Raw genomic sequence first — 27,204 nt, 5'->3', positions numbered from 1 at the left:
TGTTGATTAGTGTTGTTTAGCCGAGGCGGGTTTATATTCCAGAATCCAGCGGCGCAGCACGTGGAGGTGCCCATGATATTCCGATAACTGACGCTTTTGCGATTAAAGGGTCGCCCAAATCAAACATCACCCACATGAATTGATATAGCAACAGCTGATCTTTGCACTATAACCGTGCTTTTCTAAATTATAAAACGCGGGTTCATTACCTTTTCTCACGGGCGTCGCCTATCAATGTCTACTATGAGCACATTCAATCTAGTTGACGTCTATGCCGTGTAGAAAATAGCTATGCTTAACCTCCATTAACTGCATTTTGTTAGACAAAGATTGCCTGAATATTTCAGCGAATGCTGATTGCGGCTGAGACACAAACTCGTGGTTACGTTGACTTTACGAGGTGTAAAGCGTTTAAACGTGTTTCCTATCATCATGCAGAGGCGGTGGTGAAAAGCCGATTTGCTATTTTACCAGATTTTGTGACAGCATTAAAGCCTCAAGCAATGTTAACTCGAGATTGCCCTATGGGCGGTCTCGACACGTATATACGTTACGAAGGTATTGTAGCCATGTCATCTAACGTTATCCGCCACGCTATACTGAGTGTCCTTGATGTGTCCATTATTGAGTCATCTCGGCCGGTGATTCATGCTAAGCTCGGGCAGTGCCGTTATCAATGTTTAAGCATTTGGTTCGGCATTTCATAGCGTGCTATCTGGTTACGTTAGGCTTAGGCCAGTTTTCGCGTTTAAGACGCTTGTGCGTCACATTGATGTTGCCGGCTGAGTGTTCCACGTAGTTATGTTGACGGACGTTATTGAAATAGTTCACACGGTTTTATTACACCGCTTGCTACAGCCGCTCTACGGTGTATATCAAGCAAACTATTCACGGAGTTTCTGAATGCACAGGTCTGCCACCTACGAGGCACATCACGTTCGGTAGTTCGGGGCCAAATGACAGTATCTCCATTCCGATAGTAGTTAAGATAAAATATCTAGCCGTTAAGTAATACAACATAAAATGCGTTAATGCGCCCTGAACTCAACAGGTGTCACGCATATCAGTAATGGGTATGGCAGCGTCTCACTCCAGAATGTCGATTGTACATCGAGCTGACAATACATAAAATGGGATACATCGTGGTTTTTGAATACGGGGTCTCCACACCATCTCTGTCGGTTGTTCCAAAATGAAATGATGCGACGTTGTAAGAACGTTGCGCTAAACTGCATTATTCAGGATATTTAATCAACATTAAGAACAGGGTTTTGTCTAGTGACACTATCAGTGTAATCGGTGGAGCTGGTATACATAACTATGGCTATCTCTATATTTCATACATCAGTTATGATTCATGAGAGTTCCTATGATGCCAACGCATTGCTGAAACAAACTCATAATCTGTTCGAGTAGCCGCTATTACACGTCATTCGTGATTCCCAACCCAATAGAAAGCCCAGAATCCAGCGAGGTCGTAGAATGTGACCAACACTTGATAAGTTATATCTTTCAACGCCGTAGCGACATATGAAGGGGTCATTGCAGTGGGCCATTGCTTTTCCTGGTAACCAGAAGCTAGCAGTAGACTTCCCACGCTACTAGAGGGCACATAAACCCTTAGCTTCGGAGCTAGTTGTGCAACCTTGCATGCAACCTTCAAAGAACGCAGACCTGCGTAAAACATTGGCGCGATCCCCACTAAAACCACCGCACAAGCTTCCGGCTTCTCCGAACATGATTTCTCCCAAGTAGCTTCTGAACTGTAAGCAGACTCGTACTGCTCGGGGTGTTTTACATCTTCCAAGAACTTCTCACAACCATCTACAGCTTTAGATAACTTCTTTGCGATAGTTACAGGAGTTAGACCCTTGGTCTGTATGACGTTCTTATAATCGCTATCGTAGACATCTCCAAACCACCTAGATAGGGTTCCTGGTTCTTTATTTATAACCTCGTTGAACCTCCTCAGCACCGATTGTGTGGGCCACATTTCTTTAAGTGCCGGATTTTTCAGGAATTCCTTAGTAATAAGTTTAACTTCTTCGAGACCTGGCACGTTCATGCTACCAACAGGTTTATCGGCGAGAAACTTGTGAACTGCAGCACCCATAGCAGCCAAGTTCTTTTCAGCATCGGCTCCCTTTAAAGCTATCAACCAGTCAACAGCCTCCTTGAGGTTGTGAGGAGCTTCAGTCAACGACTTGTACACCATCTTGCAATGATGCGCACTATTATTCTAATGTTATAGACGTCTTAATATTTTCTACGTACAGGTAGGTGTTTATACAGCTGTGACTTGATGGCGGATGATCACAACGCAAGTGCTGTTGCCTTCCAGTGCATACGTGTCTATTTTCAATATACAAAGCAGCTTATACACAGATTAGGAAGGCTGTGGAGGCGCAAAAACGACAATTTTGGCTCGTAGCGACCAGATCTACAGTTAATGTTACATGCAACACGCATGTCGTTGTTATACTGAACTTTTAGTTTAAATTTAACGTTTTAACTGTGTATGCTAGAATCATACGACAAAACGTATTGACGTTTGAAATCTTACGATGGCATGCTAGTTGAATAGTGGACGGGACTCTATCCAGTGTCAATCACGTCGGGAAATGACCACGCATACCCCATTATGTCAACAATAAACGCCTACGTAGCTATACATCCAATTATTAACGCCAGATGTCTTTCTGTCCCACTTATTATGATATTCCTCATCAGCGAACATTTATGGCCATTCACTATGCTTCACAGTTCGCTGATGGTATGGGATAAAGCAGACACATCGAAAATTACTTGCATCTCAACGTACCAAGCGTCATCACTGAATAAGTCATCTATGTGACTCTGGCTACGCCTTGAAGTTGTCGGGCTTTTTGATTGCGGGGTACCGGACATTGTCCGCTATATATCACACCACCACTGCACCAAAATCTGGGACAATCTAGCAAATGACAAGCTAAAAGATATAATAACTGATACGCTAGGTTGAATCGTGGGGTCGTCGAAGCAATCGACGTCGTTCTATTGTCAGCATTTTCATTTAGTGAGTCAGTGATGCCACAACACGTATAAGGTGGGGCGCCCTTAAGGTCAAAATTTGTGAGAGGAGGACAGGACATCCAGAGGGTAACACATAGTATGGCACGGTATAAATGAGACGGACCAAGTTGTTGAGCCCAGGATGATGGAGTACCTCGATACATTGTCGATGAAACATAAGTAATATCAACATGCATCTCGGCATCAGCACCCTACCTGTCAAGCTAGCCATGCAACCGTGGGTGATGCAAAACGTCCCAACGGCACCATATGTGAGCCAATCCTGTAGATTTAAGGGCGTGCGCCCGTTATTTGATAGAGGTGAAATGTGATGTGTACACGGCTGAAACATAGTAGCTAGATATTCTAAGTGTCAAATCCAAGGCGCATGAATTTTAAACCTTCGATGCCACTATCGTGGCTAGAATGTTCGGTTTCCGGCGTGTGGTAGCGCATTATTAACCTATGGTTGGATATTGTTCTGCAATTGGCAAGGTCACCGAGGGAAATCATCGATTGGCATCGGTGATGGAAATTTCATAGTGTTAGATGAGTTTGCCAATTAAGATGCCAATCAAGGAGACGAATTGTCAAGCACAAGTTAAGGATGCCATACATACTCAGTACCGTCGACTTGGCGTGGACACATGACAGTAGCGGAGTTCATAATATCGGCGTCCATGTGGCAGCTAACGATGGCATTACCACTACGTAATCCATCTGGCCCATCAAAATCACACATAATTGCGCCAACGCATCTTGTCAAATACCACAGAAGTACACAACATATCCATAGGGATTTCATGATGGTCAATTCGCCCATGGTCATGGATTTCGTGTTAAACTATCAACAAAATTTTTACCGAATCACAACTGCATTCAACCAAAATGTCAAAACAGTAACGCCACCCATGTGGTGACCCGGATCACCAACCCAGGCGACCTGGTGGAGAGCTGCATAAGAGGGGGCACTACGAGCACCTGGTGAGGAGTCGAAAAACTAGAATACAAGTTTCCAGTTAGAGTAGTGGACTGTAAAAGAAATGAAACGCAGTGATGACTAATACTGTGTCAAAGACACTAGGCATTATATACTAACACCTATACGCGCCTCAACTCTAGTTCGGTTACTACGCTAATCCAAAACATATCGATAATCAGTTCACACGTAACCGATTACGACGAACATTCCGGGAAATAAGACGTGCATATGTGTTATGAGCGATGTTATCTTGTTAGACCGAACTAATGCGATACCGCGAATAATTTCCTCCTAGAGTGCCGCACTTTGAGCACTATGAGCAAGCAGAAAAATCCCAGTATGTGGGCGATGAATAACAACAAAGTGATGAAATCCACGGGCTTTTCGCGTATTTTCTCCACGAAGTGTTGCGGGGTCCACCTATATCCTGGCGGAGCTGCAACCCTTTGGACGTTCCTCATTGCGATATAAACAGTGCAGTAGCTCCGGTGTGTTCAGCCGTGTACGGCGCTGTTTAGCTCAAGGTAATCTCTAGCGTACTGTTTGAGTTTCGCCTTGGCCAGGATGCTGAACTGCTTGGAAGCTTCTATGGTCTTTATAATGATGCCATCGACTGACTTTATGGCGTGTTTAGACTTCAGATCGAGGTACATGATCTGCAATTACGTGAATTCAGACACGTGCCGACTCACCTCTTCCTTTGACACGGAAGCAGCAAGCGTCAGTTCCATAACAGAGGCGTTCAATTCCAGCTGGTTGGGATCTACGGCACGTTTATTCTACACATCGATTATACTACCTATGAGCAGTTGTCTGTTGAGCATGGCCGCAGTGCAGGCTACGATGAGATCCCTCATTGCAATTCCCGCGTGGACCAGCGCGACTAGCACGGCGTTGATGACTGTCGCTTTGACACCTGTACAGCTTACACACATCAATTTAGTCACTCACCGCCATCGTTTTCAAGTACGTTGACGAAGATGTGTATGACCGAGTTCTTGTAGAAGTGCGATACTACGACCCTTTCAAAAGTCGCAATCACGGTTTGTGCGATATCGGCGGATTGGTGGTCCATTTTATTGCCTACGACCCTTTTCTCACAGGGCATGACCACCTCGCATTGTATTTCTACCGGGCTGTCTGACGTTTCCAGTTGACTGCGCTGTTTGTTTCGTCCTACCTGCAGATTCCTTACATTACCTGAATGGATTTACTTACGTCTGTTGGTCCTTTTACGAACGCCTGAGCCTTCGTAAGCCCCTGTCTAACCTGCGCGACTCCGTCGTAACTGTTGACGTCCACCCCGCATTCCGGGCCGCAGAGTATTTCGATATTTCGCACCTCCGCCGGCCTTCTCCCGTCCACCCGCAACCCCTCCACACTTATATACTCTATTTTTGCCATTTTGATATATTTAGTGCACTTGACCCGAAGGATTAAGCGGTACGTGATGTTCACGGTAGTGCCGCGCGTTCGATGTCGTTTTCGATTCGTGACACTATTTGACCAGACACATTCTTTTAACGTGATTAGATTTCCATCTCAGCTGTTACGACGATTAATACGTGACGGCAATGTGCGTTACCTGAGGCTGGAAAAGGTATATTCGCATCAAAATTTGTAGATGTTCGTTTACGGCGAACCAGCCTACCAAGTGTTATACCGGAACTACGTGAAATGTATACGGAAACATTAATGTATTGTTTGGCTAGTCTCATGGCGCTGCGATTTCCTTGTTACCGCCCTATTGTGTCAAAGGTGTTGCCGATTTCGCAGTATCAACTTCTTCAGGCTTTCTGATTCAGAAGCTTATGTTGGTTCGATTGCTCAAAGCGATACATCCATGTGGAGTTTTACAGGAGTGCTCTGCGCTATTATCCTTGCCGATTTTAATTCGATTGCAGTGTTCATGCCATGAAGCGTTGCCAAGATTTTTACCTGATCCAAATATACTAACTTTGAAAGTGGTGCATCCTCATATATCACGTAGGACAGAGAATTTTATACATGTATCAAACCATTCGATTTTACATAAATGCCATCTCTGTCAATATTTGAGGCGCTTGTGGAACCGCTTTTAACTAGTTACCCGCGCAGTGCTGTGGTATACAGACACGCTTAGGGTATCAGGTCGAGCGATACAATTTCAGCGCTAGGTTTAGATTCCTCACTCGGTGTCTTCACCTCTTTACCCGGCTTAGTTACTTCTGCGCTCGGTTTTGGTTCCTCAGTCGGCTTCTTAACTTCTTTACGCGGCTTAGTTACTTTCTGGCTAGGCTTCTTCACTGGCTTTTTCGGCTTGACCCTTTCTTTTCTTACCTTCTTAAGGTCCTTTGCTGGATCTTTGACTTCCTTTTTAGGCTTCGATTTTTCCACTTCTGCAGAGTCATCTTCAGTTTTTGTTTCGTCTTTAGGCTTTTCTTTAGCCTTCTCCTGTTCCTCCTTTGCTTTTTCTTTAGTCTCCTCTTCGGCCTCATCTTTAGCCAATTTTGCCTCTTCCTTTGCCTTCTCTTTTTCTTGCTTTGCTTTTTCCTTAGCCTTCCTTTCCTTCTCCTTCATTTTCCTTTCCTCAACTTTTGCATTTAGTTTCTTTCTGCGAATAGAAATCGATATAGCGTCGGAGATTTTCTCGCCTAGATTAATTAAGGCGCGTGCCATCCATCCTCCTACAGCCTCACCCATTATCGCTGCATTGTTAGCATCTACTGATCCAGGTCCATCTACGTGAGCAATTGCGCCTAACATTCCGTTGACTATTCCATTGCCCACTGAAGCTCCCGTGGCAGGTTCTTTACCTGGCGCTGGGTCATTTGCAGGCGCTTTAGGTACTGCAGCATCAGCATTCGCACTCCCTGCTGCAGCGTCAGCAATTGCACTCTCTAGGGCAGCATCGACGATTGCATCACTTGCATAAGCGCTTCCTAAATCGTCACAGTGTGCATAAGTGATAAATGTATGCCAAAGGGCAGTCAATGCGATGAGCGACAACGTATGGATTTTCATCTTGACGGAGGGCTGGTTAGCATTTAGCTATATTAGGTCGTTTACTGATTCGTTGAGATTTATGATCGACAGATCTCTGTTAACTTAACATGTCAAATAATGGTTGTTGCTCGAGGCTCCCGAAGTAGACATTGAAATCTTGGTTGTACAGATGGCAGATCCATCCGTCTTCCCTGTACTATTCGGAGTATGACGCTAAACATGTATTCATCGCTGCCACGCTTGTATAAGCATTTATTATGAACAAACTGTGGAGCGTCTGTTGTCTCGCGAATGTCTTGTTTCATCTCTCGGTTTGCGTTGGGGTACGAATCACATCCACCAATCTGTACCCTTCAGATTTCATCCATCGTGTACTTGAAGACGTGTCATTATAATAACTGTTTGGCATGGTTTATATGCTGTGAGAGCGCAATCGCGATATATTAATCATGAGACAAGCATGATCTACAGATCCATCTACGTTGCATGTTGTCGAATGGCACAAATAAGAGCCTCCTTCCGGCATAGTTCCTTATACATGCACCTACAATGTCTCACACAACTTGTCATTATGTGGAATTCTGTAAAACACGTTAACGTGGCATATTTGTCTTTGGATGGCAGAGTCGTTGCAGATGTATGACGTCTCATGGCGAATATTCCTCGTAATTCACCACTGATTTACTAGTATTTGAGTCTTAGAGACGGTTAATTTTCGAATTTGCAGTTATTTCGCCATGCTGCTTCGGTCTGCCTATTAGACACGTTATATGACCTGCAGCCTATAGTACGTTATACGGCGGCAATACGTCAACTCGTCACTAATCAAGACCAGAAAATGCACTAACAATCACACATAGAACGATTAATAGCGTTTGGGTATTTTTAATGGCCTAGCCGTGTGTTTTCTGGCCGCATTGGTGTTTATGGGTTTAGTGTGCGACCTTCTTGTGATCCGCCTCGTCGTCTGACTCCTCCCTCAATCTTTTGCTGCTCGATGACGAAGTGCCATCTCCGTTTTCCGCATAATCGTCATCGTCGGCTTCTTCTTCCTCCTCGTCCTCGTAGAAATCTTCCTCCTCCTCTTGCCCATCGTCTGGTACGAACTCTTCGTCGTTTTGGTCGTCGTCACTGTTGTAGTCAGCCTCGTAGAACTTCTTGAGCACGTCGTCTCCTTCTTCCTCGTCGTCTTCTTCGTCTTCATCGTAGTACTCGGCGTCGGAATCCACGTGGCGCTCCGCCCCTGAGTGGTCAACCTGGTCAAGGCTCTGGAGGTTAGGCAGTGCAGAGAAGATTGCCTCCCTGTAGTTTTCGGCAGACGCCAGCGGGTTCATAGCAAGACCCAATGCCACAAGGTGTTTCATTGGGCGTAACATGTGCACGTCCTCGATTGTCTTGAGGTGATTCCCTCCCAGGTGCAGCATACTCAGATTGGGGAAAAGGTTCGGTATCATGGAGAATATGACAGTGTCGGTGAGGTAGTTGTCGGTCATCTCGAGCACCTTCAGCGAGCGCATCTCGGGGAAGTTGGTAAGCGAGGTTAGCCCTGTGCCGTTGAGCGAGAGCTTCGCGAGATTCTTGAACTTTGCGAGCAGGTCTCCATCCTGAGGTGTTAGCGTTTTTATCACGGTTCCGTCGAGGATTAGTTCACGAAGGTGAGTGTACACCGACTCGTCGCCTTCCTCCAGATTGAGTTCCTCCCTGAGCGCCTTGAGGCGGTTGTTAATAGCCACGTCCATTTTGAAATCGAATACACAAATATAAGTCTACTTGGATTGCTTCTGATAGTGTCCACAGCGTCGGGTTTGCACGCTGCAGGTAGAGTGGATTCGGGTGCAGTGTCGTTGGAAAAGAATGCAGTTGCTTGTCACGTTTTACGGTATACTCTCAACAGCCGCTTTCTAATGTTACGCGAATTACGTGTGTGCGCCCACGGATATTTGTATTTCACCCTTTAGCGTGCCGTTCCGCGCTCTTCACAATCGCGTGTAAAACTCTGTCTATATAGCCTATCCAGCAGGCTTCTTGCAAGAAATTGGCTTCTCACCTATACTTAAGAAGATTTATGCGGGGCACCGTTAACAATAGCGTTCAAAATGGTACCTTGTCGTCGTATGTTATGTGTGGAATCCCTTTGTGTGGTTTTACATTGCGTACTAAAATGGCGTTCTGTAAGCGACTTCCACGTTAGATGGGTGCCCATTATGTGCTGTGATGTTACGCTGTTGTTGCGAACTCATATAAGCAACGCACATCACGCATTGCGGTGTGTGTCTTCTAGGTGTCACCAGATGAAGATCCATACCATATTGCAGCCCATTGGCCAAGTTATTAATTTCCACAACTCGTAACAATATACGCGTTTCACTATGTGAATAGATTCCTGTGTCTTGCGAACCATAAGCAGACTTATGGCATGTTTTTGTTCCATTCATGGTTAATCGCGTCAGAGCCAAAAATGCACCGCTTTGTCGACGGAGGCATTGACGATATTGATTAACACATCAATGGGGTATACTCGTCGGGGTTGGCGTCATGTCTTCGACACACTAGCGAACTCGTTCACAATCACGCAACACACCCAAAAAATGCGTTACACTAAGGAACGTGTAGAACTGAGCTCTCATTTAGACAGTGATACCAGTTTCTGCGATACATGGCAATGATAAGACATTTGTATTCACAAAGGTGTCCGTGGCTCCTCAACAACCGTCGCTGTTACGAGTGTAGAAAGCGGCGGAAGGACGCACCGATCAGCTGCAGTAACGATTCGACATTTTAATCAGATGTTCACAGCTGTTATCTATAACAACATATACGTCGGTTTCACGTTTACGTCTTTTGTTTTCCCGCTCTATGCCGCAACCCAACCTTATACCTTTCTTGGTATGTACCGCCAAAAAATACATTAGGCATTGTATCATACTTCTAATACCATTCTGAAACATATTACAATGTTTAATTGTGAAATAAATACCCAACATGTTGCAAAACCCATTGATAATGGTCTGCTGATGTCCAACACCGTGCTGAAGAGTGTTAGTTTCGCTTAACTCTAAGTTGGTTGGGAACAAAGTATGAGCTCAGGGGCGCAGCTGCCTTTGGAGGATCAGCCTTTTGGGGGATTTGTATTGCGATAGGTTTTTTCGGTGGCGCGCTTGGAGGCGGAGGTGGCGGTGGCGGCGGCGGTGCTGCAACGTTCATGCCTCTGTTAACTGCAATGTGCTTTGGTGGGTGAACGTCAAGCCGCCTTTTCGCATGGTTCATGTGCATATCGCGATCTGGAAACGTTGTTCCGCGCTTATTTGGGGCAGCTGTCTGCTTGTAACGTTATGAACGTATATGTGTAATATAAGTTACCTGACTCACTGAATCTTCCTTCGGAGGGAGTGGTGGCGCGTTTTGCAGCAGCTCGAGTGCAAAGTCATCCGGTAGCTTTTCCTTCTTCACTTTGCGTTTTGGGTTGGCGCTAATTATCGTGCCTCCTGCGATTTCAATGACGCATTTGGGCTTGTCCTCGTCGGAGTCGCTGTCATCCTCCGATGAGCTCGAGTCTGACTCAGACTTATCGCTGGGTTCGCCTAGACAATAATTTGCTTTGGTGACTCAGTATGCTGTTTGACGCAACAGATGTAGGACAACTGTATCGCCATTTGTAGGCGACTGATCGTCCACTTTATAACGCCAAAATCACACAAGATCGACGTTTATAGGAATCAACAACGTATATGTCGTAGTCGGCTGTGCAATGTGACTTACTGGGCGGTCTGATGTTTTGTGCTGATGCGGCGATTGTCGTTTCATGCTTCGCCCACAGCTTTTCCAGTTTGGCCTTCCTCTCGGCAGCAACGTCGTCTATTCTCCCAATGATACCTGAACGTGCCATAATCGTTGATATAATAAGCCGTACTCTTATGCGAAAGTTCGTCGAGCTCCTTCTTGAGTCTGTCCGGGTCTTGCACTAACTTCGCTGCCTCCCTAGCCTCCTGCCTATCTTTCCTATGCTAAAACAGATGATATGAGCTGACTGAAGGTGCTCACCTTCTCCTTCTCGCGCTTCTTTTGAAGCTTCCTATAAGCTTCGACAGGATTTGGCATTATGACGACTCGTCAGCCTACACCTGCTCCGTCAAATTTATTGCTAAATTACATATGGCATGACATGTAGTCAGGATTTGTTGCAGGTTGGCCGTTGCTCCCTGGGTGTCTGATATGCATCACGCGCCAACATCGGTGTTGCCTTCCCCGCTTTAATAAGTTAATATACTGTTCATTTTGTTATCATGGGTAAATAGACCCTAATGTGTATTCACTGGTCCACTACATAACGAAGGAACGCGTTCAATACGCACCATAGGACGCCGTTACTTGCTACTACTCATCGCCGTTTTGGTCGCCTTCGTTGGCAACTGATTCAGCCGCCTCTTCCCTGTTGAGCTGCATCTGTTTCATCTGCTCGAGGATGTCTTCCAGTCGGTCCCTCGGCGCCTTTTTGAGGATGTTGAGTTGCTTGAGCTTAGACCTGAGGCTGTCCCTGACGTAACGCAGCCTGTCTATAGAGTTTTGCATTGTCAGAGCGTCGTAGCGTTCGTCTGCAGTGAGGTGGAAATCAAATGCTGTGTATGCTGCGATTTGAGCGAAGGCCTGCGCCCCCGTGGCGAGGTCGATGTCGAAGTGGTCCAGTCTTTGGTCGATCACGTCGTGGAGTTCCGGCCTGCTTTTGATGCGTGCCACCGCGTAATGCTGTCCCATAAGCTCCATCATTTCGCATTCTACTTTGTTGCACATATCGTGCAGGCTGGTTATCTCGTCCACCAGCTTCGGTACCTCGTCGAGCTCGGTGAACTTGGGGTCGTCCTCCATTGGAATGATTTTCGCCTTGATGAAGGGCTCCTCCATCACCACCTGATGCAGCAGAACCCTTCCGAGCACCCTTCCTTTGACCTTGAGTCTCTCTCCGCCTCCGTCCACGAACGCCTCCCTCGACAGGAGCTCCGCGTATACGGCAAGGGGCGCCAGTTGGCCGGAGTTGGGGTTGATGAAGCACATCCCGTATATCTGCTTGGTGCTGCCATCCGGCATGGCTACGTTATCTATCAGGGAGTTGAAGGTCATGTCCACATATTTGCCCCTGAAGACAACGGGGTCCTCGAATCCCAGCTGCAGCGGCGAAGGCAGCAGTGAGTACTGATCGATGAGTATCGGAAAGAAGGACATCACCTTCTCTCCTGGATGCCAGCTCGGCACCCACTCGTTAAGGCGCCCGGTATCAACGTTTGTCGGGAAGTCTTCGATGTTGAGGCGCATGTCGGTGCCGCGTCCCGCCAGCGTCGGTCTCGGCCCTTTCTCCAGTTCCCGCATTCCCGTCGAGTCCACCGACTTCACCACCTCGTCGCTCGTCATATTCCTGTTATCCCTGACCCTGTCCCAGTTGAAGTAATTATCCTTGTCGGCCTCCTGCTCTCCAGCGCCGCCATTGTCCGCCGTTCGCTCCCCCGACTGCTGTAACAGTTGTTTGTCGATGTACTCAATGCTCTCGCGTTCGTACTCCTCGTGAACAGTGGTGTGATCTTCCCTGTCATCGTGGATCCTGCCGGGCTCACTAGCTTTGTTGCTTTGCTCATCATCTCCGTCCTTGCCTGGGTCCGTGTCTAAAGCGAAGCGCTCGGCGGGGCGCCTGTTTTGCACGGCACTCCTCGAACTGACACACGTCGGCACGAGAAACGCCTCCGATGCGCTATGGAAGGCACACGTAGGCGCATTGTGATGGCGCGGCTGGAGCGCTTCCGCGCGTTGGATTCCAGCGATGGCCACTGCGATAAGTTTTGCTGTGCGGCGGAAGCCCATTTTACGTGCTCATTATGCGTATGTGTGGCTGTATTCTGCAGTTACGGCGCCTTCTACATGGTCTTGTGGCCGATTAATGGGTTTTCGTGCCGGTCGCTGCCACACATGGCCGCAACCTCGGGCCCTGCAACACATCACTCGCATCAATGCCATCACCCCTCTCGCGGCCGGAATAACCAAATAAATGCGCCCATGTCGTTGCAGAAGCTGGTGGGCGTGCTTTCGCGTGTCAAAACAGCTGCGGAGTCGTTCCGCAACCCGGTTTTCCGCAACTACTTCGTTGGGAAGGTACGTTGTCTCTTGTTCATTTGGGAGTGTCTGTTCGTAACACTGTGCTGCTGTGTGATGTGCTGACGTCATTGTAGGCTGAGGAGGAGCTGAGTCTGCTGCGCGAGCGCGGAGCGTCGATGCCTTCCTCTGAGCTGGAGTCGCGGCTGCATTCGAACACCGAGTTGGAGGCGATCCTCTTACGCCAGACCACGGTACACAACCTGTATTACGTGTCCGATGCGCTTGTGGACAAGTGAGCACGCCGTGCGACGTGTCCGGAGTCGGCCGTAGACCTTCCGGCGTAGTGGAACCATCCGCTTCATTTTTATAAACTAATATTACGATTTTTCATTTAATTATATCATATTTTGTGGCATCCGTGTCAATACGTGCCGGCGGATTAGCGTCCGTTTTGTGCAGCTCAGAAACTTCGTCGCACAGTCAGCGACATTTTCGCAGTCAGTCGGCCGCGAGTTTACTGAAGCGGTCGAGGTAGAGCTGTTTTTATTGTCGTTGCGATTAGATGCGGTCGTCCCCCTGGTGAATCTGGTTGTATTCGCTACTCGCTTTGCGGCCTAGCGGCCACTCAGCCTCGCTTTATGGACGCGCCAAGGGGCGACCGATGCAATGCGGGTGTATCCGGACGTGTGAGTGACTATGCCGGCTGCAAGCGCGGGCAAACATGATCTATCCGTCCACAATGTTGCTGATGTCGAGGTAGCTTTGGGCAGCGCGTCCGGTGTCGGCGACGATGAGCTCGCGTCATCTAGGTTCGGGTACCCGGCGCCCGAGTCAGACGATCCGACGCGATCTCTGGCGGATTCGGCGCGTGCCCTGGCTGCCAGAGCTGAGCTGCCGGCGGATGCGTTGAGTAGTGCTCGCGAGGACGTGTATGACAGCAGTAATATAACATCTCCGAACATCACAGATGGAGAGTACATCGACATATCACTCGGTTCACCGGAACAGCCAGGCAGGAGTCCTGGCGACATCGAGGCGGGTCCATCGGAGCTCGAATACACCCCCAGCAATGCATCGGTATTGGGGGAGCATCACATTAACGAAGACGACCAGCCCGGACCCGCTAGGCCGGGGCGCGGATATGACCTGAAGCGCGTGTTGTTCGCATTTACATTCTGCTGGCTGAGCACCTTCGTGGGCCAGGTGCTGCGGATGCCGCTGTCGTCGGCGAAGGTTAACCTGCAGCGCAATCTGGGTCTAACTACGCTCGACCTAACGCACCTCGACACGGCGTTCTCCGTTTGCCACGTATTCGGCCAGATGAGCTCGCCCGCGCTGTCATCGAAGACGAACAACGTGGCCTTGATCGCCATGTACCAGTTTGTCATGGGCTTTGCGATGACGCTGCTCTTCGCGCCAAACAGCATGGGCTGCTTCATGGTCGTGTACGCGTTCGCAGGCTTCGTCAGCGGGCCCGTGTGGGCGGTGTTGTTCTCACATCTGTCGGAGTGGTTGCCCAAGGAGTACAGCTTCCCGCTAATAACGGTGTGGTTCACGGGATCTGACCTGGGGGCCATTGCTGGGGCTCTGATCTGCATTTACGCCCATGAGAGCTGGGGCTGGCGCAGTCCATACGTTGTGAGCGGATTGTTGAACATGCTGGTGGCGGTTTTGATGTTTTGCCTCTACGACAACTCCAAGGAGCCCACGTCTGACGGCCGGATCGTGGATCCTCGTGCCATCGTCCGGAACAACTTCCGCCAACTCGGGCGGTACGCGCGCCGCATTCGCCGCCGACGCAACTGCGTGGAGTCTTTTATCGCCACCGAGCATGAACCACCTGCGCCCGCCCCCGACTCTCGGCGGGAGTTCATTCTCTCGGGGCTGAGCAACATACAGCAGGAGGTGAAGGAGACTGCGGCCGGATCCGTCAGCTTCTCCTCGCTCTCGTTTTTCATGCGCAGCAGGGCGAGTGGTCTGTATTCTAAGGTGCACCGCGTCAGCGTGGACTACGTTTCCGCCCTCTTTCGCGTGAGCTACATCGGCCGCATTGCGGTCGCGTCCTTCATTCTGAAGCTGGTGAAGAACTGCTTCAGCTCGTGGGTGAACTTCTATGTGTCCACCATGTTCGCCTTTACGGTGGCGCAGGGCAACTACGTCTCGCTGACGTTTAGTGTGGGTAACTGCGTGGGCAACATGCTCGTTGCCTTCGTGTGCCACGTGTTCTGGAAGGGACGGCCGTTGACTGCGTGCACGTACTTCTGCGGCGCCACCGCCGTCGCGGTGTTGGTGTTCAGTCTGATGAACTTCAGCTGGCCGCTCCTCTCCTACTTCTTCTGCTTCACAACCGGCGTCGCCACGGCGGCCACCGAGGCTATACTGATGGCGCGTGGGATCAAATCTCTGTGTGACCGTTCGGGTTGGTTGTCTGCCTGTTGCCGCTCACACTGCCGCAGAGCTGAACCAGCAGGAGTCGCTCGTTGTCTACGGCTTCCTCCTGGCTATTTCCACCGTCGGTTCTGTTTGCCAAGGTTTCCTGGTGGCATACGTTGTTGACTGGTATGTTCTTTCCGCACTTGCATTACAGTCCTCTCAGGTACGGCTGGGCCACCTTGTACGGTATGTTCGTGATTGCACTGATGATCGCAACGGCACTGTTGCGGAAGCCATCACGCACAGAATTATAGTATAATTTTTCTTCATTATATGTGTCTATCGCAGTGTGTGAGCCGTGAGTCGTGCTTGTCGCCATGTCGTCGCTGCGTGCGTTGATGCGCCGCGAGAAGGCGGCGAGGCGTGGCGCCAATTCTGAGGATTCCGAGGCGCCTGCCAAGGTACAGGCTGTAGCTCCGCGCGTAGATTCCGCATCGCAAAAGCCGCAAAGTGTGGAACCGCAGCGTCCTTTGCCAGATGCCACACCGAAAGTGTTGGAGGAATCGTTTGAGCTGGTTTCGGAGTCAGAAGACTCTGATGGCGCGTCTTCTCCAACGATATTGGCAGCACGTCGCTCCACGAGATCCCGACAGGATTCTGGCGACGGCATGGACGCATCAGCAGATTACAACTATTTATCGCATTCGTCCCTATTCCGTGACCATTCTTATGGCGATATAAACACATTTATGGGTGGAGTTGAGGGCGTAAATAGTCCGTACGACAACGATATTAACGGCTCCTATGTTCAAAGTGGAGATGACGTCGGTGGGAAGCCTCTGCCAGATGTGGGTCAACAGACGATGGTCATGGCCGCCCAGGCATTACATCCCTCAGCAGATGGCGTCGAACCGAGACCAGAACAGTTGGAAATATCAGATGATGTGCACCTCTACGACCAATTGAACACTGCCTTCAGCAGCCGCATCGAGTACGAGAGGCAGCGCATCCTGGGCAACGTAGACGATTCTGCCAGCACGTTGGACTACGGGGTGGTAGGCGACTCCAGCAGCACCATAACGTCCGCCAACTTCGGCAAGTCGAACATGCGATTGAGCACGGACGTCAACCTCCCCGACGGCTTCTTCGACAACAAGAGGTCCGACGCGCAGGTTCGCGGCAAGCTGACCGGCCGTGAGGCCAGCGAGAAGCTCTCGGAGCTTGAGCGTAGTCAAGCTGAGCTTCTGAACGAGGCCCGTTACGTCCAGGAAAAGTACGTTGAGAGCTGGCAGGAGCGGCACCGTCTGATGCGTGACGAGCAGGAGCACCAAGAGGCCGTGCGTACTCTGTCTGCTAAGGTCGACGCTATCAAGAGCGATATTGCGGAAACGAGCTCAGAAGATGTCCTGGGTGCAACTGTTGATGACATATCAGCAGCTACCTTGTCAGAAGATGTTAAATACACTTCGAACGACGAGGAGTCGGATGACCTTTCGTGGCGCATGAAAGCGTTCACGTGACAGTGATGTAATGAGTTATCATAAATATTTATCTTCTAATATCCCCTTTTTTAAAGCCATCAGCGTCACCATAATTTATGTCCATGTTGGCGTTTTTTTATTTCGTGGAATCAGCGGCAATGAACCCACGGTCATTCGAATTTTATGAGTTGGAGACCATGATCAAACTGTACCCGAATCGTACATAGATGAGACATGATTCAACCTACATCAACGACGTCAATTGGTTGCCGGTCTACAGAGAATCGCGCAGGGGATGGTGGACGAGGCACGCATCGGCAGCAAGCTGTCTATCAACTTATAATACTTTTAATTGACTCACATATTTTACAAGGTAGATACACAGGTTCAAAAGTATAGTGGAAGTTACTCGTATGTTTTTGGAAACTGTACAAATTCATCAATATGGTACCCAACGCATTCAACCGTGAACTCTGAGCACCGCAGGTAGATCTCAGGGCTACTTACGCGTCGATATACAACACATGAATAATGTTTTATATAGACATTAACTTATCATTGCGCTTGTCGTGTTTATCAAGCAAACCATCAGTGGCCAGCATGTCGATCAGATGAAAGTGGAACGAATTACCTCATCTGGACTGCAGTAGATAATAAAGCAGATCCTTATGCAGGAACAAACGGTAAGCGAATATAGTATTCATGACCAAACCAGTACAGCGAGTTTAAACAAGTATACCATATAACGAGGCACCCACATTCGGGACATGCAGGAGCCTGAGTGACCACCGCCGTCAGACAGCACGAACACCATCCAACACTGTTAGTCACAGTGCAATGCATAATTCCTAACCAATGCAGAAAGCGCACCTTCCACTAATTACGGATAGACGTGGAAATCAGCACATTCCATAAGTGGCCGCTCATAGCACGTTACACAAGTAGAAACAAAGATACTTCACAAAGAACAAGCTCAAATGCAAATGCCGACTAAAGCCTATAATCATTTATGAACGGCCAGTAGTTAAAGAATGTATTAAGCTTATACTAACATTGAAACGTGTGAGGATCGAAAAAACGCCGAAGTGCATTCTCACTGCGTTTAAGCAGGCTCGAAGTGTTGTGTTTGCCCTTACGACGGGATAAATGTGATGTGTGAAGATCGTAACAACATTGCTGGCCATCACCACATTTCATATCTTAGAAATGCCACGTGAGAATTCGTGATGCCAGGTAACAACGTACCCTGATTCCGAAACTGGTTTTTAGAATCACTTGTATTGTTGACTCGAAACGTGTACTCAATAGAATGCCCAAAATCCACTGAGATCGTAGAGTGTGGACAACATTCGGGAGCTCACGTTTTTCAACGCATTGAAGACATTTGAACCATTCTTAATGAGTGGTAGCTCCGACTTTTTGTAACCCATGGCTTCCAATACATCTACCATACTAACCTTCATCCTATTAAACCGCAGCCAGTTGAACCCATCACTATAGCTCGCAAACTGCAAAGAACGTAGACCTACGAACAACATTGGAGCAATCCCGACAAATACCACTGCGCACGCTTGCGGATTTCTAGCGCATGATGCCTCCCAATTTGTTTCTGGACTGTATGCAGAATTGTACTTGTCAGGGGTTTTGATTTCTTCCAGGAACTTTGCACAGCCATACACAAGTTCAGTTATATCATGTGCAATATCTTCAGGTTTCATAGCACGAGTACTTATGACGTTCACATAGTCGCTTTCCTCGAAGTTGAACTTTTTGGCATAAGAATTGGATTTTATCATAGGCTTGCTGAATCTTTGAAGCATGTCGCTTGCCGGAGACAGGTCCTTAATGTTGTCTTTCTCCAGGAATTCCTTAGTAATAAGTTTAACGTCCTCTAGCGCTGGCACTTTCGTGAATCCTGCAGGTTTGTTAGCGAGAATTGCGTGAATCGCGGTACCCATGGCCTTCAAGTTGTTCACGCCATCAGTTCCCTTCAAGGCGATCAACCAGTCGATGGCCTCCTTGAAGTTGCGAGGAACGTCAGTCAACCAATTGTAGGCCATTTTAGAAAAATTCGATGAGTTGTGTGACTGCTACTACTTTGCGAATTTCGCGTAAATTGACAGGCAGCTTTGCCGAACAGCAGTCGTATTAACGGATCAGCACAACAGTGCTGCCGTCTTATAATTCACACGCAACCTATCGACATATTAAACGATATAGAATTACCAATTACGTGTATTATATAGGTACAAAGCATTGCTCGTTGTCTACCGCTGTCAGATCTACACAGTTAACGTGACATGCAGTACGCATGTCATTGGTGCACACACGTTTCCGCTAAAAGTGCACGTTATAACCGTAGATGCGTTAAAATAACTCGGTGTGTCAATCTGATCCAGATGTCTAAAGATGGTTTGCTAGTAGCATAATTGGGTATACGCCGTCCATCCGCTATCACCGCACTAAATGCCCAGGGATCGCTTCTCATCTCCCCCAGTCCCACGCCTGAACACATTCCTTAAACGCTTTCGTAATTATAGACCTAGAAACTGCTCACCAGTCAGATGGGTCGCAAAATTATTTTTGATGACACTTCTAGGCAGCCGACGTAGGAGAACGTATTGGACATAGCGGAATACTACCGCAGTTATCTGCTAGTATTGGCCCACCACGTAGCTCAATAATCATGCAATAAACATATTGGCTGCATTTGGATGGCAATCTTACTACATTCAGATTTTACGTGTAATATGATGCTACATGAGGTCCTCCGATTGGGAAACGAGGTAGCGGTCCATGTCCGTGCTTTCGTGATTCCCTTGGTATTTTTGCCGTAACCGTGTGTTGCAATGCCAAGGGTTGTAAGCATGTGCTTCCCGCATCCAACGAGTCGCTTCCAGCGTTTTGCCAGGAAGCATTCCAGATAACTACACTTACATAGATGGGACATAAAGTCCGGCAGCGGTGATATACCAGCTACGCGTATGGTTCTGCAGATTTTGCAGTCGACATATTTCCCGCGGTTTCCACCGACGATGTCTTCGCTGTCGATGCCCAAGTGGCCTCTGGCAGTGGTAGACTTTGCATTGGTTCCTCTCCGCATGACCGATGAGGTGGTCGTCGCAGCGTCGTTCCATATTTTGGAGAACTAAAATACAGCATTCACAGTGTACAACTACATTTACAGCATCAATTAAAACATATAGGTCTTGTATCACTTTGCATTTCATCGCGGCGCAGACAACCGGCCTCACAGCGCATACCGCCTAGTATACAAAATGCATTTGTGCATAACAGACAGAGGCTTCGTCTGATATTGCAACGATCGAGCGACTTCAAGAACCTATGAACGATGCCGACCAGGTTATCACGTGAAGACGGGTATTATGAAACCCGGTCGCCATAAGCGTCGGTCAGGATTTCAACTGCAACCGACGTGACACACAAGCCTGCGACAACGTTAGATAACCACCGTCGGTAAACTAACCGGCGTTGGTAGAAGCTTTGCTCCAACACCTTGAGCGCCTGCTACGGGTGGGCATCTGACGAGGCGTTCCGGGAGGGGACCGGTTAACGCGAAGTCACGCCCTTGCACTGTTATATAGTTGTGTTGCGCCACTTGAGAATTGAGCATAGAAGAGTGGTATGCCTTCGTCTTTTTGTTGGTGTTCTAATGAAGAGATCTCGGGTCATCCTTCAATTGGTAAATTGCAACGTCCGCAACATTACAGCGTTCTTTCACAGGTACACAGAAGCGAATATCTCAGTCAAGTAAATTAAGATTCCTCCGTAGAGCATTACAGCTCGTGGACTTTAGCTTCACTTATATATGCCTCTACCATATGAAACATAAAATGCACATGATGGTACGAAGGTCAATAACTGCTTTGTGTCCAGAGCACTGCACATTGATGAGCAGTGATGGTGTACCAAGGTCTCGTTTGCTCAGCGAGGGTATTGTCTCAAATACTCATTCGCCAGTACTTTTACCTCCAGTGCGGATAAACTCCTTTATCGCTTCATCGGACAATGGCGTTCCTCTGTCGGCAATGTTTTCACCTTCAAATGGTATCTCCACCTCCAGATCGGATGATGGCAGCTCTTCGATGGGTGATTCCGTCTTTGTAGATCTAGCCTCTACCTCCTGCGGAGTAACTGCCTTTTCAGCATGAGTTGCCGCACTCAGCTGCCTCTTCATTTCTTCCCTTTTTTCCTGCCTTTCATTCCTTTCTACCCGTACTGGCACGTTTTCCTCCTTAACTTGTTCCTTATCCGTTTGGTACGTGCCAAACAGCGCTCCGTAGCAGGCAATGTTCAGCAGTGATCCAATTACGATCATGTACATGGTCGACTTCCTCAGGGCTTCAGTGTTGTTATCTTTCAGCGCCGCGTCCATGTCATCAATTGCCTGTGTTGACGGCGCGTAACCATGCAGCTTCTCTGACACGTACGCGAAGATCTCCACGAAACTCACGCTAACCGAGATACCCGATATGCACTGGATGATGGCCGAGGCGCTAGCCTGGTACTTGTCCGGGATTACTTTTCTCATAATGGGTCTATCCACGCCGCCAACTGTAACCAAAGTCGCGCCTAGAATTGCAAACTCTATGTAGTGATACCACATCAGACGTCCGTCCGGCGCCGGAGACACAAAGAACAATACACAAACGATTAGTCGCACGCCCATCACAACAATGCCCGCTATCAGCTCGCCATATTCACTATGCAACTTTGTGATTTGTTCGATAACAATTCCTCCAGCCGCAGTCCCTGCTGCGCCACCGATCGTCGTGACCAATATCGCAATACCCACTTTCAGGTCAGAGACTCCCAGGTACTCCAGGTACGTGATCATGTACGGCAAAGTGCACATCGGAGCCTCCGCAATCAACATTGTAAATATACACAGAAATGATGACCAATTCGAGAAAACCGCAGTAAACGCACCGGATATTTGACCAATGAAGTCTTTCATGGAATTATATGGAGTGGTTAGTACCTTCTCGGTATGCATTGCAAATACAATCGCGATGCCAACCGAAATCCACAAATAGCCCAGCACTATGTATGACACGCGCCAGCCGATGAATCCTAGCAAGATGTTCTGAGCAGCCTCAGTGGTTATTGCGGCACACAGCATACGGCCGATGCAATTCAGCGCGTGAATACGGGTAAACGCACTGCTACTGCCTCCTTCCTGATCATCATCTTCATCTGAGATAATTTTTTGCTGAACTGGGTAGATACAACCAAATGCAGCGCCGTGTAAGAATCGCAGAAATAGGATCTGCAGACGCATCAGCAGTGCATCAAGTGCGACCTACCGACGAAAATCGTGACGTGGCGCTTAGCAGAATGGAGGCGATGCCCATGAATAATAACCCAGCAGCCATCACCAGGTTAGTCTCAAACGCGTCCGCCAGCAGACCCCAAACTAGCGAGAAGCACAAGCGTGACAGTATAGACACGGTCATCAGCGTTGTCAGTTGACTCTTGGTGAAGCTCATAGTTGACTCGAAGACTCTCATGCACAAGTACAACACCTGCTGCTCGTAGCCCTCAGTGAACGACACCACGTGGTACAACACTTGACCGAATGGGCCATAGTCTGCTTTTATTTTTTCTACCTTTGTTTTCCCATCTGCATCAGGAGCGTCAGCACCTCCAGGTTGCGCAGCAGTCCCTCCACTCATTGTGACGAAAGTGCTTATGCTACCCTCATAAAAGCACCTTTTCTGGCAAATGCTTAGGCAGCGTACAGCGTTCGACGTAGGAACGGCGTCTAAATCCAGCTACTCAAGTTTTGTCGAATCACTGAATCAGACATTACACAGGCGGCCTTCAAAACGTGACTCATATGCCGCTAAAGGTGTATACAGTTGTGTTACCATATCAAAATCACGTGTTTCGCTGCGCCGCAACCACTCCGGCAGAGAAGGAAGAGGTGGGCGCTGCACCGACAGCAAGTTGCCAAGACCAAAGGCAACCTACGGTGCCCAAATAGGAACCCACCTGCAGGAATTGCAAATTCCTACACCGTCCCCAAAACCCCGCCGACGCGGAAGGACGTTTTGACGCTACCGAACAAGGGTGTGTATCTGGGTGTGTGCCACCCTGTGCGGTCGGGAGGTGTAGACACGAAGATAGAAATGCAAATACCTCTAGTTATCAAACCCTATTGCCATGTCTATAACATTTCATGGAGAATATTAATTAGTATTTGATCGCAGCTGCAGGATTATACTCCGGAATGCAGCGGCGCAGCACGTGGAGGTGCCCATGATATTCCGATAACTGAGGCTATTGCGATGACACAGGCCTGCGTAAGATGCGCTATAGGTGTGTAATAACATAATAACAGTTTAACGATGTCATATAATGGCCCTTTCTAGATTCGGGCACTCCGGAGAATTGCCGTTTCATACGGGCATCACCAAGCCGTGTCTACAATGGGCACGTTAAGTCTAGATGATGTCCATGAGGTGTAGGACCTAGATATCTGTAGATTGAGTTATATGCATTTTGTCAGACAACGACTGCCTGAATCTTTTCGAGGAAACGTAGTTGCGGCAGGAAAGTCCCTTAATGCCACATACAACTGTAGCGTAAAATAATCTTCAGAATGTGAAACCTAGAACCTATAAGGCGCTGTTGCGAAGCTGCTTCCTAATTCTGTCATTTATCATGTAATACTGTACACCGCAGGGTGGATGCACGTATTATCAGCCTTGTTGAACGAACCTAAATTCGCGCTCACCAAAACCTTTAATAACCATATTAATGTATTACGCATGATACGGCATCAAGTGATGTTAAGAAAGATTCTTGCTTCCCAGGCCGGCGTATGTGGAGGTGTATCCTGTCCAGTCAGGAAACAATTGGCCTAGTGTGTAAGGGGGTGACATCGTTTTATACAGGTAAACAGCAAATCCGACTACTGATACGAATACTATGAAGATGATGACGTACAATAAGATACAATCCCTACATGGACAGCGAAAAAATTTGCATCTCTTAGACCCTATTAATGAAGGATTTCGCTGTCTGATGCCGTCACAGTTCCCGCACAACATAGTCTTGCATGTACCACAACACAAGATACAGCACTCACATATTTTTTTTGGAAAGCATTTTCCACCTGGACAACCACACGGATCGGATCTTCCATCCGATTCCTCTTCCAATGTCATCTTTCCATCACATCGGAATAAGCCCAGTGCTGCGGTGTAAAACCTACATGGAAATCAAAGGCGTGGCAAATATCCTATTCGACGTGGTTGTATACCTTTATGCATTGGAATGGTTGCATTGCCCACAAATATAAAGGTGATGCTTTCTGGACTGCACGGTGCACTGATTGCTAATAAATCAACCACACACTATTTGCTACATTATATAAAACAGTTTGTAGTTAAACCCTTCATTTGTCGCCATAATACGTTACGTAGAAATCCAAAATCGTAGCTTCCATTGCGTTAATTTTCCTGCACCACACGAGGTGGAGAACGTAGACAGTATATAAAGATATTAAACGACATCATTACAGTGTTTAACGCTCATATTGCCGAAGGCATTAATTTATAATGTATCTATTTCATTATGATGACTTTAAATATTACCGTCTTTAATGCTGTTTTGACGAACCGAAAAGACCTTGTCCATGTGGATATTGACATTCACAAGAAGTTGCGAAACCCAATTCTACAACTAATATATTGTTATCTTTATATAGCACAAGCTTAACATTTAGTAAGTTTGTTACCCTTTACGGGCTGTATTCAAATCTTTCGCTGATTTGTTATCCAAATTATTTCATCTCGAATTTTCAACTAGGTTAGCCTGTTGCAATCACAGACAATTAACTAAGAGATCGAAAATTAATATGCCAAGTACATTTGAGCTGAGGTCATTATTCAGCTTAATTAGGGTTTTAATAACTTATCGTCACATTCCCCTGATGACATGCTTTATTCGATATAGTACATTTTCTCCTATTACCACCGCTCCATGTGCCCACGAATACTCCCACATGTTACATGATTTATCATTTAATGTGCACTTATTTTTTACCTTCAACCGTATAATCCGTCTGTACAATTTTTCAATTACAGACAGCAGTAACGACAGCAGCGTTTGCCAAATTGTTATTTAGCAGGCATTATTACATCCACAGTTTTAAAAGGCAATCTTCAGTGACGATGTGATGTCGTTGTGGGCGTCTGTTGGAAACCGATAAATTCTATTCGTTGTTATTTAGTTGCCCATCTATGTCTGAATGCTTGTGGGGATCTGGTCATTTCAGCTGGTAAGCGAAATGGTTTCCTAACAACAGACTCCTTTCAACTGTTAAGCGGTATATAATATCTATAGTGATCATAAAACGGCTTTTCCACTAACTGCGAACTATATTAGTCACACCAAAATTGAATACCCCAGATTATAGACAGCGAACAATGTGGTAGCACGCACGATGACTAGTATTCTTAGGTTCGAAATGCTGTGTTGACACATCATTTGTTCATATATGTGTTGCAGTGACGTTGAATTCAAAACTAAAATTCGTCGTATTTTACAAATCTTGCTGCGCTTATTCAAATTGGGGACAAGATATGGGCGTTGTGCCAAAAAGGCCAGAATATCATTAATGAAGACCCAGAACAATACGTTATGCATACATATTGCCTATATAATAGTGATAGAACCGCAAACTTCTATAAATTCCGCATTTAACTCCGATATAATAACTTTAATTAAGCGGAAAAAGTCACGCAGAGTTGTAAAAGGTGGCTGACGTGTATCAGACCAATGCTATAAGATTGCGGTCTTAAATATGAGTAATAATATAGAAATAATAAGATCTTATACGTCTTCATTACCCTCGAGCTTATAAATGTTGATGTCTCCTTCAGGTGAGTGGAGTTCATGCTGCATCCAGGCAGACGGTATATGTTGTAGCCTGACGCAAATCGCCTCTTAGGTGCAAGACTATGTTATGTCGGTAATGGATATGTTAAAGGAAAACCTGTTGTAATTTGGGCATTAACCAGAGGTTTAACGTTGAAGGCCACTTTTACATCGCCGTGGCCCATTGAAAAGTTAAGAGCCTTGAAAAAGTTATCACCAATGGTCACAATGTGGAGTAACACGATCCGATTGAAAAATGGTGCCATATGGCTGTTGTGTACATCCGGGTTATGGTTATGACTACACCCCTGCATACATAAGTGATGTATCCTTTGAAGGAGGAATGATTGGTGGGCCTCTACCCACTACGGCAATCATCAAGAATGTCTCATCATTCTACGTAATCTTCTTCTTAAGTTCAGTTATGAAGGAAATTTGGGGGTATATTGCCAAGTGGAACTTACTTCAAAGTGGGTAGTTCGTCGTTATGCAGAGTTTGTTATCATGGGCGCTGGTTTCTCCAATACATTGCAGGAAGAACGTCAATTTGACAGTGAGCAACATGAGGGGCATAAATATCCATATTATCGTGTGGACATTGTAAGCCCCATCTTCTTAATATTTTCCACCTAATTTGAAACATTACTGCGTCCCTATGATGTATTAAGAAGTTGCCGTGTTGTATCCTCTGATCCAAGCCCTCCATCACGTAGTAGTGTCAATTCCATTAACATCCAATATCATCCAGTTGCGATAACCTCTTTCAGCCACATCATACCGAATGTATGTGTTGCGACATCTAAGAAGCGATACACTTTATTTTTGTATCTTGTGTGTTTCAAGCTCTTATAAACGTTTAACGTACTTCTGGGAACATAATGTTCAACCCACCTGCGGTACCAGTGATAGTCATTATATATTTTGCTATCGCTATTTCTCAATTATCAATCTATGGTTTGCTGGGTAGCTAACATTGATATAATCTTTAGAAATGCCTTGACACCGATTACGCCTACCACGTTATACCACCGCAACCTTTCCTACATCAAAACGTTGAACCCTGCGCCTTGGTTGAACGATTTTCTTTCCATGCAATTTTAAAGACAATTGTATCTCAGCATCTATTACGTTTGAAATTAGGTGACAACCTGACTATTTACAGCTACGGCACACAAACTCAATTCGCAAAAGCTACAATCTAGAAGTTCCGGAACTTTCATCTGATGCATCTAACCACCGCACAATGCAAATGCACAGTACACATAAATCATATTGCGTGCTAAGTGGAAACAGCTATTAGACATTAACTCGCAGTTCTAGCGCTAAAATAGGAACAGTGGCAACCAC

At 47.1% G+C, this 27,204-nt stretch overlaps 15 protein-coding genes across 15 annotated transcripts; 3 read left to right on the top strand and 12 right to left on the bottom strand.

Moving 5' to 3' along the window:
• Positions 1 to 1,429: 1,429 nt before the first annotated feature.
• On the bottom strand, positions 1,430 to 2,215 carry BBBOND_0208770 (hypothetical protein; the record flags this gene model as incomplete). Its single annotated transcript, XM_012912455.1, has 1 exon — positions 1,430 to 2,215. One exon carries the CDS (start codon positions 2,213 to 2,215, stop codon positions 1,430 to 1,432), a length of 786 nt encoding a protein of 261 aa, XP_012767909.1.
• A 1,202-nt stretch (positions 2,216 to 3,417) lies between these two features.
• Positions 3,418 to 3,793, bottom strand: BBBOND_0208760 (hypothetical protein; the record flags this gene model as incomplete). Its single annotated transcript, XM_012912454.1, has 2 exons — positions 3,418 to 3,532; positions 3,672 to 3,793. 2 exons carry the CDS (start codon positions 3,791 to 3,793, stop codon positions 3,418 to 3,420), a joined length of 237 nt encoding a protein of 78 aa, XP_012767908.1.
• Positions 3,794 to 4,296: 503 nt separating this feature from the next.
• On the bottom strand, positions 4,297 to 4,494 carry BBBOND_0208750 (hypothetical protein; the record flags this gene model as incomplete). Its single annotated transcript, XM_012912453.1, has 1 exon — positions 4,297 to 4,494. The coding sequence occupies one exon, from the start codon at positions 4,492 to 4,494 to the stop codon at positions 4,297 to 4,299; it is 198 nt and encodes a 65-aa protein (XP_012767907.1).
• A 33-nt stretch (positions 4,495 to 4,527) lies between these two features.
• BBBOND_0208740 (Exosome complex component ski6) lies at positions 4,528 to 5,437 on the bottom strand (the record flags this gene model as incomplete). Its single annotated transcript, XM_012912452.1, has 5 exons — positions 4,528 to 4,689; positions 4,726 to 4,796; positions 4,833 to 4,949; positions 4,985 to 5,213; positions 5,252 to 5,437. 5 exons carry the CDS (start codon positions 5,435 to 5,437, stop codon positions 4,528 to 4,530), a joined length of 765 nt encoding a protein of 254 aa, XP_012767906.1.
• A 714-nt stretch (positions 5,438 to 6,151) lies between these two features.
• BBBOND_0208730 (hypothetical protein) lies at positions 6,152 to 7,036 on the bottom strand (the record flags this gene model as incomplete). The annotated part of the gene is made up of 1 exon (XM_012912451.1): positions 6,152 to 7,036. The coding sequence occupies one exon, from the start codon at positions 7,034 to 7,036 to the stop codon at positions 6,152 to 6,154; it is 885 nt and encodes a 294-aa protein (XP_012767905.1).
• A 914-nt stretch (positions 7,037 to 7,950) lies between these two features.
• BBBOND_0208720 (Acidic leucine-rich nuclear phosphoprotein 32-related protein) lies at positions 7,951 to 8,757 on the bottom strand (the record flags this gene model as incomplete). The annotated part of the gene is made up of 1 exon (XM_012912450.1): positions 7,951 to 8,757. One exon carries the CDS (start codon positions 8,755 to 8,757, stop codon positions 7,951 to 7,953), a length of 807 nt encoding a protein of 268 aa, XP_012767904.1.
• Positions 8,758 to 9,771: 1,014 nt separating this feature from the next.
• Positions 9,772 to 10,002, bottom strand: BBBOND_0208710 (hypothetical protein; the record flags this gene model as incomplete). Its single annotated transcript, XM_012912449.1, has 1 exon — positions 9,772 to 10,002. The coding sequence occupies one exon, from the start codon at positions 10,000 to 10,002 to the stop codon at positions 9,772 to 9,774; it is 231 nt and encodes a 76-aa protein (XP_012767903.1).
• Positions 10,003 to 10,057: 55 nt separating this feature from the next.
• On the bottom strand, positions 10,058 to 11,116 carry BBBOND_0208700 (hypothetical protein, conserved; the record flags this gene model as incomplete). Its single annotated transcript, XM_012912448.1, has 5 exons — positions 10,058 to 10,336; positions 10,388 to 10,599; positions 10,778 to 10,891; positions 10,929 to 11,022; positions 11,060 to 11,116. 5 exons carry the CDS (start codon positions 11,114 to 11,116, stop codon positions 10,058 to 10,060), a joined length of 756 nt encoding a protein of 251 aa, XP_012767902.1.
• Positions 11,117 to 11,392: 276 nt separating this feature from the next.
• On the bottom strand, positions 11,393 to 12,865 carry BBBOND_0208690 (hypothetical protein, conserved; the record flags this gene model as incomplete). Its single annotated transcript, XM_012912447.1, has 1 exon — positions 11,393 to 12,865. The coding sequence occupies one exon, from the start codon at positions 12,863 to 12,865 to the stop codon at positions 11,393 to 11,395; it is 1,473 nt and encodes a 490-aa protein (XP_012767901.1).
• A 192-nt stretch (positions 12,866 to 13,057) lies between these two features.
• Positions 13,058 to 13,392, top strand: BBBOND_0208680 (hypothetical protein, conserved; the record flags this gene model as incomplete). Its single annotated transcript, XM_012912446.1, has 2 exons — positions 13,058 to 13,153; positions 13,231 to 13,392. 2 exons carry the CDS (start codon positions 13,058 to 13,060, stop codon positions 13,390 to 13,392), a joined length of 258 nt encoding a protein of 85 aa, XP_012767900.1.
• A 400-nt stretch (positions 13,393 to 13,792) lies between these two features.
• Positions 13,793 to 15,788, top strand: BBBOND_0208670 (MFS general substrate transporter domain containing protein,putative; the record flags this gene model as incomplete). The annotated part of the gene is made up of 3 exons (XM_012912445.1): positions 13,793 to 15,515; positions 15,553 to 15,608; positions 15,693 to 15,788. 3 exons carry the CDS (start codon positions 13,793 to 13,795, stop codon positions 15,786 to 15,788), a joined length of 1,875 nt encoding a protein of 624 aa, XP_012767899.1.
• Positions 15,789 to 15,846: 58 nt separating this feature from the next.
• Positions 15,847 to 16,989, top strand: BBBOND_0208660 (hypothetical protein, conserved; the record flags this gene model as incomplete). Its single annotated transcript, XM_012912444.1, has 1 exon — positions 15,847 to 16,989. One exon carries the CDS (start codon positions 15,847 to 15,849, stop codon positions 16,987 to 16,989), a length of 1,143 nt encoding a protein of 380 aa, XP_012767898.1.
• A 1,262-nt stretch (positions 16,990 to 18,251) lies between these two features.
• BBBOND_0208650 (hypothetical protein) lies at positions 18,252 to 19,010 on the bottom strand (the record flags this gene model as incomplete). Its single annotated transcript, XM_012912443.1, has 1 exon — positions 18,252 to 19,010. The coding sequence occupies one exon, from the start codon at positions 19,008 to 19,010 to the stop codon at positions 18,252 to 18,254; it is 759 nt and encodes a 252-aa protein (XP_012767897.1).
• Positions 19,011 to 19,434: 424 nt separating this feature from the next.
• Positions 19,435 to 20,053, bottom strand: BBBOND_0208640 (hypothetical protein; the record flags this gene model as incomplete). Its single annotated transcript, XM_012912442.1, has 2 exons — positions 19,435 to 19,499; positions 19,888 to 20,053. The coding sequence occupies 2 exons, from the start codon at positions 20,051 to 20,053 to the stop codon at positions 19,435 to 19,437; spliced, it is 231 nt and encodes a 76-aa protein (XP_012767896.1).
• An 867-nt stretch (positions 20,054 to 20,920) lies between these two features.
• Positions 20,921 to 22,646, bottom strand: BBBOND_0208630 (hypothetical protein; the record flags this gene model as incomplete). Its single annotated transcript, XM_012912441.1, has 2 exons — positions 20,921 to 22,183; positions 22,278 to 22,646. The coding sequence occupies 2 exons, from the start codon at positions 22,644 to 22,646 to the stop codon at positions 20,921 to 20,923; spliced, it is 1,632 nt and encodes a 543-aa protein (XP_012767895.1).
• Positions 22,647 to 27,204: the final 4,558 nt, after the last annotated feature.

Source organism: Babesia bigemina (assembly GCF_000981445.1).
Source record: "Babesia bigemina genome assembly Bbig001, chromosome : II".
Classification (NCBI taxonomy): domain Eukaryota; phylum Apicomplexa; class Aconoidasida; order Piroplasmida; family Babesiidae; genus Babesia; species Babesia bigemina.
Note: the sequence above shows the minus strand (reverse complement) of the source record. Positions and strands in the feature narration are given on the sequence as shown.